Here is an 11599-nt window from a genome sequence, read left to right as displayed (position 1 = left end):
CACACTTTTTCCTTCCCACAGACTTCCCACTGAGGTGCCTTGATACAGCACTCTAGGAACAGCAATTTCTTTCTGTGTCTTACCCTCTTGCTTGAGGGTGTCAATGATGGCCTTCTGGACAGCAGTCAGGTCGGCAGTCTTACTCAGTTTTGAGTAATGAACCAGGCTGGGAGTTTTTACAAGCCTCAGGAATCTTTTGCAGGTGTTTAGAGTTAATTCGTTGATTCAGATGGTTAGGTTAATAGCTCGTTTAGAGAACCTTTTTGTGATATGCTATTTTTTTGAGATAGGAATTTTGGGTTTTCATGAGCTGTATGCCAAAATCATCAATATTAAAACAATGAAAGGCTTGAACTACTTCAGTTGTGTGTAATGAATCTAAAATATATGAAAGTCTAATGTTTGACCCATTTAGCAGAAGTCAGCCTGTTTAAGGCTCTGATATCTATTCTGTGTGACTTAAAGCAGTTATGACATGGTCTGATTTTCTCACCCAATAAAGGAATATTTCATATATCAGTCTACTCTTCATTCTATCAGACACAGTTATCACAGCTCGTACATTTTCCTTTTTACACATGTATGTAAGCATTGAGCCAAATTTAGTAATGCCAACGTATTAATCACGTCATCCTTTAAAAAACTTACGTTCATCACCCTGGGGACCGTTTTCTGCCACGCCCGAAAAATGCTATAAAAAGATTATATATTCATATTTTTTTCCACTTTAAATTAGCCAGTCTTTTAAAACTACTTCTCCCTGAACTATTCATGTAAAGTTTTAATTATATTTCGGGGGTTTTAACCCTTTTAATCGCAGTTTAATTACATGAGCGCACCGTTTTTTTTAGCCCCCCAAAACAAAACTAAATATTAAAAAAAAAACCATTTGAAGTAATATTTGATTGTTATTATAATTAGGCCTTTAGATGGACTAAAGATTGGCACCAACCTTCATTTCGATCGCCTTTTTTTTTTTTTTTCAGGACCAGAAAATGGTCTCCAGGCGGCAAATGCTCCTCCTCTAGGCCGAAATAAGTGCATCCTCCCGGGTTAACTCCCGACGATGACCGGGGCATGTTGCGTCGGACCCCTTTTTCCCACACACATGTCCGGTACCACGTCACAACAAATATGTCATTTCCTGTTGATTAAAAAAAAAAAAGCACCCTCAAACGGTCCTAGGGGCCGAAAATGGTCCCGCCCGATCAGCGGGCGAAGCCGCTGCTGCACGCCGGAAATGAGGCTTCGTTTCCCGCAGGTCTGTTTAAGCAGCCCGCTGTTTTCCAGCCCGGGGTCAAATGTGGAGCAAGGGCGCCACCCGGTGGACAAATAAAAAAATTACAACTCTAAGGCCAGTACTGCAAACGGAAACGGAAACATAACCGATCACGATCGATTTGACCGTAATTTTTTTGCCGTGAAAAATAGCGTTTATAATGGGTTTCAATGGGGCACAAAACGGTCCCTAGGGTGATGAGTGTGAGTATTTTTGCTGCTAAGCCGTGTTAGGCTGATGTAAGAAAATCAGACTGAAAATTTGAATTTTTTACAAAAACGAAACCGGGTGGCAAGTTTGGCTATGTTACACCCAACACAGCGGAAATGGCTTTCATACGAATGAAAAAAAATTTTTTTTATTTTTATTTTTTTTATTTTTTTATTTTTTTTTAATTTTTTTTATTTATTTATTTTTTAATTAAACTTTATTTACAAACAACAGTTTAACATACAAGGCACCATCATTAATCCGATTATGTTACATCCTCGGTTGAGCATTATAGCAAAACAAACAAACAAACAAAACGAACAAAAAAAAAAACCCAAAAACAACAACAATAAGCACAAAGTTAAAAGAGTTAGCACAAAAATAAAGAACAGTCATTGAAGGATTCGAACCAAAGGCAAAAACTAACGTGCAAAAAAAGGGCAGTCGTGATTATAAAAAAGGGAGTTTTTTGTTTTTTTTAACATAGGTTAAACTCTTTAAATAAAACAACAAGTTTATGGGCTTTCATGTTATTCACAAGTTTCAGCGATTTAGCCCAGAGTCTAAAGTCATTCAGCCATCTGTTTATACATGGTTTAGCTTTAAAGTATCTGCATTTGTGAATAAAAATTTTTCCCATTAACAAAATCGTCCTAATCAACAGGTCAAAATCTGCATTCTCAGCAAGTATTCCAAATTTTATTACTGTCACCATCAAATGTGGTAACTGAATTCTCCTGGACTGTAGCCAGCTCCACATGTCAGTCCAGAAGGAGTGCACTGATTCACAGTAGAAAAACAAGTGATCCAGACTTTCAATATCATTTTCACAAAATGTGCAGGCGTTCACATCTAAATTAAATTTCCGTCTTAAGAATTCATTGGTTGGATAAACCTCATTAATGATTTTAAAGTGAACCTCTTTTGCTTTAGGGGAAAGAGGAAGTGAAATATACTTTTTTCTTATCGCCTTAACCTCCATGGTCTCAAATTCTTTAAGGATATAATTTCTTTTAACCGGATTAGGGAAAATTTCGTTTATCAAAATATTCCTGATCACTTTGTTTGTAAACCTGCTGTCACCAAATTCAACTCCAGCTATGCAGAGCTGCCTCAGTCCAGGAGAAATTTTAGAGTGCACAATATCTTCTTTTATCATTGATCTCAAAGGGACTGGAATGGCTTTCACTAGGGATTTATATCTCTTAACAGTACATCTTACATCAAATTTCTCACAAAACGTCTCATGCTTTAATAAGACCCCATTATCATCCATAAAATGAGCTACAGCCCAAATCCCTTTAGATCTCCATTCATCCACGTACACAGATTTCCTACACAAACGAATATACCTGTTGTTCCATATAGGGGTATTGTGAGGAGTAAAGTTATGTTTGTAGATTAATTTCCAGTAGAGAAGGACCTGCTGATGGAAAGCTGAGAGTTTAACAGGTAACGAACTGCAATCAAAGTCACAACGTAACAAAAAGTCTATTCCACCCATTTTGCCAAAAATCACACTGGGAATAATGTTCCAAAAGGAATTTTTGTTCCTAATGAAAGATCTTAACCATTTCAATTTTAGTACACCATTCATAACATCAAAGTCAATGGCATTAGCCCCACCCTCTTCATAATTCTTAATCATATCATTTTTCTTTATATAATGACATTTGTTCCTCCATATGAACCTAAAATTAAGATTATTTATAGATTTAATTAGTTTTGGAGATATGGGCAGAGAAAAGGCTGGATAGATTAGTCTGGACAGACTGTCCATTTTGGTTAGCAAGATTCTCCCAAACAGAGTTATGTCCCTTTGCAGCCACCTGTTTAAAATTGACTTACACTTTTCTATATTGGCACAGATATTCTTATTTTCTGTTGATGTCTTATCCTTGCAAATTACAATGCCCAGATACTTAACCTCTTTTTTAATCTGTATATTATCTATTGCTTGCAGGGTACACTCATGCAGAGCTAGAATTTCGCATTTATTAATATTCAGCTGTAGGCCAGAAGCTTTGGAGAAATGGTTGATCGCCTGTAAGGCTAAAGGAATCTGGTCCTCATTTCTTAGAAACAGGGTGGTATCATCTGCGAGCTGACTGATTATTATCTGTTCACCCATCACAGTTAACCCCTCAATGTGACTGTTTTTAATCAAAATAGACAACAGCTCAGCAACCATGATGAACAGAAGTGGTGAGCTGCTACATCCCTGCCTTATCCCTCTATTAACCTCAAACCTTGAACATGTACCATGTTCTAGCAAAACAGAGCTGTTAATGTCATTATATAGCATCTCTATAACATTGACAAATTCCTCTCCAAAACCAAAAGACTGCAGAGTTTTTAATATGAACGTATGTTCAACTGAGTCAAAAGCTTTGTAAAAATCCAAGAACAGGATGTATCCTCTCTCTTGGATTAATTCACTGTATTCAAGGAGATCCAAGACCAGCCTAATATTGTTATGAATTAGTCTTCCTTTCAAAAAACCTGATTGTGTTTCACTGATGATGTTTGAGATGCCTTTCTTTAGCCTCTCAGCTACAGCTCCAGACAGGATCTTATAGTCAGTGTTTAGTAAGGTGATGGGTCTTAAATTGTCTAAAATTCTTTTATCCTTGCCCGATTTAGGAATCAGGGTTATCAACCCTTGTTTCATGCTCGGCATCAGTTCTCTTTTCTCTATCGATTCCTTTAATGCATCAAACAATAAAGTTCTTAGGTCCTTCCAGAAGAATTGATAAAAATTAGTAGTGAGTCCATCTGTCCCTGGGGACTTGTTTAATGCCATTTTCATGACCACCAAATCCAGTTCCTCAATTTTAAACTCTGAATCACACAGATCTTTGAAAGGCTTGTCAATACATGGGATGAGATCATGAATCTTATCAAAGAAACTATCAGAATCAGCTGCTGAATATTCTCAGGAGTACAATTTGGAATAAAAAGTGAAGACTTCCTTTTCAATCTTTCTGAAATCTTTACATTCAGTCCCATTTATCAACAAGCTTGAGATTAGATTTCTCTGCTGTCTGCACTTTTCCAGCTTACTAAAATATGAAGAGTTCTTTTCACCTGCCTCAATCCACTTGGCTCTCGATCTTATAAAGGCACCGTGGGCTTTCTCTAGGTAAAGATCGTCCAATTTAGATTGTAACTCCATCAATTTATTCTTCTCTTGCACGTTTAGTTTTTCTTTACTACAGCACTGAGTTATTTCACGAAGTAAATTACTTTCATATTCCCGTTTTTCCCTGTTCAGTTCTTTGCAGAATTTTATAGTGAATTCTCTGATTTTGAATTTAACAAATTCCCATTTCTGTATATTACCCACTACTGAGTCATCATTTTTTATATCTATAATTATATGTCTAATTTTATCACAAAACTTGTCCTTATTTAAAAGGCTGGCATTAAATTTCCAATATCCTCTGCTACTACGTTTCGTTCTTGTTGGTTCTAAGACAAGATCAATGAAACAGTGATCAGAAAGGGGTGCTTTGGAGATTTTAGATTGTGAAGTACACCTCAAAATGTCATCGCTCACTAACCAATAATCAAGTCTTGACCTGCTTTCTCCATTAGGTTTAAACCAAGAATAATTCTTAACTCCAGGATTCAAACTTCTCCAAATGTCTGTAAAATTATTATCACTAGAAAAGTTCTCAATAATGTTATTCTGTTGCCTCCTTCCTAAGCGAGGAGGCCATCTGTCCATCCATTCATCTGGTGTCATGTTCCAGTCTCCTCCTACTAGGATGTAATCTGTGGGGTACATAACTTTAAACTCTGAAATAACATTTGTTAGATTTTCCAATAGACTTTTATTTTGACCCTCATTATTATGTCCATAAAGATTTGTAACAATTAGAAATATACCTTCGCTCTTCAAGACTGCAGTTAACCAATGACCCTCACTATCAGCTTTATATGTTATAATCTCCCCTGGGAACTTATTAAAACAAATCGCCACACCTCCAGATCTGTTAGATCCATGACTGAAAAGAATCTTGTCTCCCCACTGATTAGCCCAAAAGGTAGCATCGGCATTCACAGAGTGAGTTTCTTGTAAAAACAGACAATGACATTTTTGCCCCTTGCAAAATAAAAAAAGTGCCTTTCTCTTAACAATTTCCTTCAAACCCCGAACGTTTAATGAACCAAAAGAAATTTTTGAGTGAACCATAATAAGAATATGCTAAGAAAATAACTTCTATTTTTTAAAAAAAGAAAAGAAAAATATATAAATATGAGTTTAAATTGTAACACTTGTCACCAACTCAGTGACTAATAACCTTTAACTTTAAGTAGAACTCTTTTGTCCCATTAATAATATTCCACTGTATACAGTCTTACATCAAGTCTTTCATTCAACGTCAACGATCCTCCGTCCTTCGATGTATCCATGAGGACCCCGGAAAAAGGCCCGTTTCCCAGCCCGTCTGGCTTGTTCAATTTGCGGCCACAGCCGCCTCCTCTCTTCCCAGTCCTCCCGCGGCAGTACCTCAGCGAAGTGGAAACCCCCGTTCTTACAGACAGCCGAATCTTTGGTGCGACGCCAAATCTTCTCTTTCACGTGTCTCAGAGCAAACAGAATGATGATATGTCGGACCTTGTTCTCAATCTTCTTCCCAACTCTATGCACCACATCCACAGATTCTTCAAGCTTTGATATCATATCAGGTGCGATCTTGCCAAGAATTCCAATAACCAGCGATCTGACACCTTCATCTCTTTTCTCTTCTAATCCTTTAATCCGGAGGCACCACCTCATTTTGTACCTTTCTTGCTCTCTCACTCTCTCCTTGAGATCGTAGTTATCTTTGGTCACGAATGAAAAAAGTGGCACAAAAAGAGCCCAGTATGACGTGAGGGTTTAAACAAACAATATTTGTCTCTTATATATAATACATCTGTATATACACTGTCACAGATACTCGACTTTGAGTGAAGATGTAAGGTGACAGGAAATAACTGCAACTTGAATCTTTACTAAACCTCAGAGTTCAAGTTCACTGCTGTAATAACTAATAACGATTAATATAATATTGGCCATATTATATTTACATTACCACAGTGAGATGACTTTAGTCTCATGAGCAACATTAGCTAATTGTTGTTTACTAGCTAATCTTAAATGAGTGTTCAGCACAGACATGAAGCCCAACAATCATGTTTACAGTCCTGTGGTCTCAGCCTCAGATACTCAGCTAATCAAAGTGATGTCATGACAAAAATGAATGACCAACAAAACATTTTTCTCCTTCATTTCTGTCACACAAAGCTGAATGTAACGTGTGTCGCGGTTAGTATCATGGTTGCTAGGCAACCTGAGCAGCGCGACAAAGGCCCATTTCACGAGCCTCTCACTTCCGCACTTCTCGTACTTGCAGTACTCACCGTACTATAAGTACCGAGCTCGTACTCCGAAGCATGCGGTCGCTGGATTGGGACACAGCCTGAGAGCTCCTCGATCCCGGATCGTGAGACTGCCCTTCAGTTGTCCAGCTTGCTACAGTGAAGTTAATTGTACCAACGGCTGCCTCTGTTATTTCCCGGCAGGAGTACGGAAGAAGACACGGCACGGGAGTCAGGGGCGCGCACGGAGATTTATTGCGTAATATTTACATCACTGTAAATAAACGCAACTGCATTCATCGCACACAGTCCCGCGTTTTGGGCCCTATTTCCCCCACATCGCCACGGTCTGCCAGCGCAACCGTGACAGATAACTTCAAAGTCCTGCAAATGTAAAACTTTAAAAAGATCACAGCAGCTGAGGACACGTCGCTGTTGTATCGGGATTGTTTAACATTATTTAAAAGTAGGAATTTAAAAAATATCAACAAAGGGAAATTTCACACAGAAAAAGGGTAAAAAAAAAGCTATAAATCAACAACTTTGAAATAACCATGGTGGCGTTTGGAGTACACATTGCTGAGTTTACAAGGTGCACCTAAAGGTATCAAGAATTTCCTACCGTCGTCCGCACTTTCAAACGTACACCGCCATGTAGAGCCAGGGGGGGATTCTTATTAAAAGGTACAGCTGTCCGCGTCGGACACCTCCGGGATGGACTTTTCCAGAAATGACAGCGTGTCTGATCCCATTGCGACAGGCTGTCCACTCCAGATGTGGACTGCCAGTCAAGCAGTTTATCTTCCTAACCAGAGACCTTTGCATTCTTAAGCTCTTAACCGCTGCTCCGGATCAAAGCATTACGCTCTGTTGCGTCACTCGGTGACATCACAGTGAGCGAACGCTGCCTTTGATCCAAAAGGTATAAATAGCCTGCTACACCCGCCTACTGACAGAACCTGCCAGCTTCATACTGCGGTCACATTGTTTTGCCCAGGTGTAAAACTTTAGATATATTTGTGAAAAAATGGTTTCGGATTCGTCTTCGTCGTCTTATGACAGTGATGAGGGTTTACAAAGGAACGCCCTCATTCAAAGTAAAACATGTAAATACATGGTATATAAGCTCCTCGGACAAGGAAGCTTTGGGAGAGTGGTGGAATGTGTAAAATTAGACACTTTTGAAAGGGTAGCAGTCAAGGCAGCTAAAAGGGAATACAACAAGTTTGCTTGGAAAGAGGCCGCTGCTGTAAAAGAACTGAGTGTTCTGGATAGGGATCGGTGCAATTTGGTAAAGTACTACGAAGTTTTCGAGTACAAACATCGCACCTTCATTTCAATGGAAATGCTAGACATTAGTCTGCATGATTTCGTGACTAAAAGGTCTCGCGGTCCACTGGCTCTCTGTGATATTCGGGTCATTTTAAAGCAGATGTTTGTGGCTCTTACCGCTCTGAAGAGCAGAGGTATGATGCATGCAGACATCAAACCTGATAATATCATGCTTGTAAATCAGTCTCAACAGCCATATAAAGTTAAACTTATTGATTTTGGTTTTGCCACAAGTCCTGCAAAAATTCCACCTGGCACTATTATTCAGGCCCTTAGTTACAGGGCCCCTGAGGTCATGTTGGGCATACCGGTGACTGAATCGGCAGACATGTGGACTCTCGGTTGTGTCGCAGCTTTTCTATACTTGGGCCACCGCCTGTTTTTCAACAGGTGTGAATATCAAATGATGCAAGGTTTTGTTCACATGCTTGGTCAGCCTAGTAAACGCATGTTACAGGAAGGGAAGTACAGTACGAAATATTTCTGGATGAGGAAAGGGATAATAGAACGCACATGGGTACTGAAGACACCAGCTCAGTATTCAGCATCTACAGGCACTGTGATCAAACAAAGTACAACAATCACAGACAAATATGCATGCATAGATGATTTAGCCAAACACCACCCACAGCCAAACACAGAATCCGAAGTGGAAGACACAGCGGCATTTTTAAGCCTGCTCAAATGGATGCTGTGTGTGGATCCTGTAAAAAGAATCACACCTGTTGAGGGTCTGGGACATCGTTTCATTACAATGAAACATCTTCCTGAGGACCCTGCAGTAGATTGCTACACCAAGTCATCCTGCACGAGCATGGAAGTGTGCCCACTCCTCAGTCTAGAAAATGAAATCGACAGCTTTGTTACCACCAGTGAAATCAAAAGGAACAGCCAACAGAGCGGTGGGAGATCTAGACGGGCTTCCACTTTTAACAACTGTGTGACTGCAGCTAAAATCCAAAGAAACCGACAGAGAAGAGCAGCTGCACGCAAAAAGAATCTGCCTGCATTTCGCAGGTTGGCATGGCAAGAAGAAGATGACAAGTCTTGTAGTCTGGGTGTCAAAGAAAAGCCTGGGATGACCCAGATACAGCTGGTAGGATCTTCCTCTGAATTCAGTGATTTAGATTCTAGCACAGAAAGTACAGACAGCAGAGAAGGAATAATCACACCAAAGCCTCCGAAAGGTCGGCTTTCATTAGGGAAAAGGATCAAAAACTTTTTCTTAAGGCTGTTTTGCTTTTCTTCATATGATGAAGAATCTTAAGATCAACCCTCCCCAACCGGTCGTGGCAGATGGCCGCCCCTCCCTGAGCCTGGTTCTGTCACAGGTTTCTTCCTGTTAAAAGGGAGTTTTTCCTGTCCACCGTTGCCAAAGTGCTTGCTCACAGGGGATCATCAGATTGTTGGGGTTTCTTTCTTATATTGTAGGGTCTTTACTCTACAGTATAAAATGCCTTGAGGCAACTTTGTTTTGTTGAAAATTGTTTTTTTTAATGTACAAAATAAAATGTAATCAACTTGAATCAACTCTTACTCTCAAGTGTTTTTGTTTTGTCGCTGGTGTCACTGCCTCTCGGTCCGCCACTTTTTGATAAGTGTTAACCTGATCTGCTTCAGATTGAATTGATCGGGGCCCTGGTAGCTCCACAGTTCAACTCGAGGTGACTGGATGAGGGCTGGTCTCAGCACTGCGGTTCTTTGTTGTGTGGTGTGAAAATAAATGGCCAGCTCTTGTTCCCACTGATGCAAATTACGATTTCATGCAGTGAAGTCATAACAACAACCGGTTTAAACTGGTTTGTTGTCTGGATTTTGAATGTCTACCTTTTTATGTTTACTTAGGTTAACAGTCTGATCATATTCTGATTCTTGACAATAATCTGCTTTTCTTGTCACATAATAAAAAGGCATATAACTCTGTATTTACACAAAGTTAGACAGTTCAAATGAAGGTGTAATACACTGATTACAAATCATTTAGCTCATTAATGACTGTAGCTTTTGTATGTTCCTCATCTTCTCCTAGACAAGTGGATATAGTATATATGTTATATGTAGTTTATATGGTTTTGGTTTTATATATGTATTTTTAGAAAATGAATTAGTTCACTTACAGGCTGCCACAGCTTACGCTGCAGAGCATTCTGGGTAGCTAGTTCAAATGGGTTGCATCAGACTCCTGAACTGAAGAACTGAGAAGAAACTTCTAGCATCAGTTTTGGTCAACTTCACAGCACTGATGATAGATCCACACTGTGTGAACTCTTGTCCAGAGCTCTTACATTCAGTCAATCGGCTACAGCTGCCGTCTACAGCTTTAAATTACAATCTGGTTTCTACAAGTCCTGCTGAAAAACCAGTGTCCTTTTCTAGCTACAGCTTCCAATGATAGTGTTCATTGATTCCACACTTTCAGTCTGATGACACTCTCTGCCAAAATGAGAAGCTTTCCAAGCAGATGCAAGAGGGGATTTGCTGACACCTGCTGACATAATGGCCTGCATCAGACGCTATCTGGAATTTGGTCTTTCAGGAAATCTGTCTGTCAGACCGTACAGAGGCTGTGCAGTTAGTCCAACTCCTCCAGTATTGCACAGCAATAAGTGCTATTGCCAGAAGCTTTGCTGTGTCTCCCAGCACAGTGTCAAGAGCATGGAGGATATTTGAGGAGACAGAAAGTTACTCTAAGAGAACTGAACAGGGCTGTAGAAGGTTCTAACACATCAGGAGAACCGGTATCTTCTCCTTTGTGCATGAAGGAAGACGAGCTCTGCCAGAGCTACAAAATGACCTCCAGCAGCCCACTGGTATGAATGTGTCTGATCAAACAAACAGAAACAAAGAAACGCAAAGCAGGAGATGAAGCGCCGCTGAATGTTTCCAAACCAACTTCATTCTGAGCCAAAGACTAGAAAACATGGTGAAGCAAATCTTCCCTTTGGCTTCACCTGCACAGGTGCTGAGGTAGGTCTCCCTGCAGGATTGGTTTCCCCTGCATCAGGAGCAGCGCTGGGCTCTTCAAATCACGGACAAACAGGATCCCACATTCTTGATTTTTAGTTCACAAACACTTGTGTTGTAATGACTAACTGCTCCTGACATGTTGGAGATGTTTGCTCTTTATACAGTAAAGTTACAGCTGGATACAAATAATATCAGGCTGATCCTGCCACGATTTTGTGTTTAAACCCATTTTGCACAGAGAGGCATTTTTTGACAAATGTATTGATAGCAATGTTGAATATTATTACACAGGAAAAAACAACTACACGTAAAATAATCCCACCGTGACGCCTCTGCCTTTGTAAACAGAGGGACAGTAACTGCATGTAAACCTGCAGACAGTCAGATTAACAGTATTTTGTCTCTATCTGCTATTCTGCAGTTCATCCCATGTAAACAATA

The 11599-nt window shown here is 39.7% G+C and overlaps 1 protein-coding gene across 1 annotated transcript; it reads left to right on the top strand.

The window, feature by feature from the left end:
- Positions 1–6905: 6905 nt before the first annotated feature.
- On the top strand, positions 6906–9715 carry LOC147318318 (homeodomain-interacting protein kinase 2-like). The gene has a single exon (XM_086310206.1). It carries the CDS (start codon positions 7887–7889, stop codon positions 9456–9458), a length of 1572 nt encoding a protein of 523 aa, XP_086166332.1. The 5' UTR covers positions 6906–7886; the 3' UTR covers positions 9459–9715.
- Positions 9716–11599: the final 1884 nt, after the last annotated feature.

The sequence above is a fragment of the Aulonocara sp. 'chitande type north' Nkhata Bay genome, linkage group LG11 (assembly GCF_057382095.1).
Source record: "Aulonocara sp. 'chitande type north' Nkhata Bay isolate Kocher_YH1m ecotype deep benthic linkage group LG11, A_spYH_male_GT1.1, whole genome shotgun sequence".
Taxonomy (NCBI): Eukaryota; Metazoa; Chordata; class Actinopteri; order Cichliformes; family Cichlidae; genus Aulonocara; species Aulonocara sp. 'chitande type north' Nkhata Bay.
The sequence above is the reverse complement of the archived record's forward strand: the minus strand, read 5'-3'. Positions and strand labels throughout refer to the sequence as shown.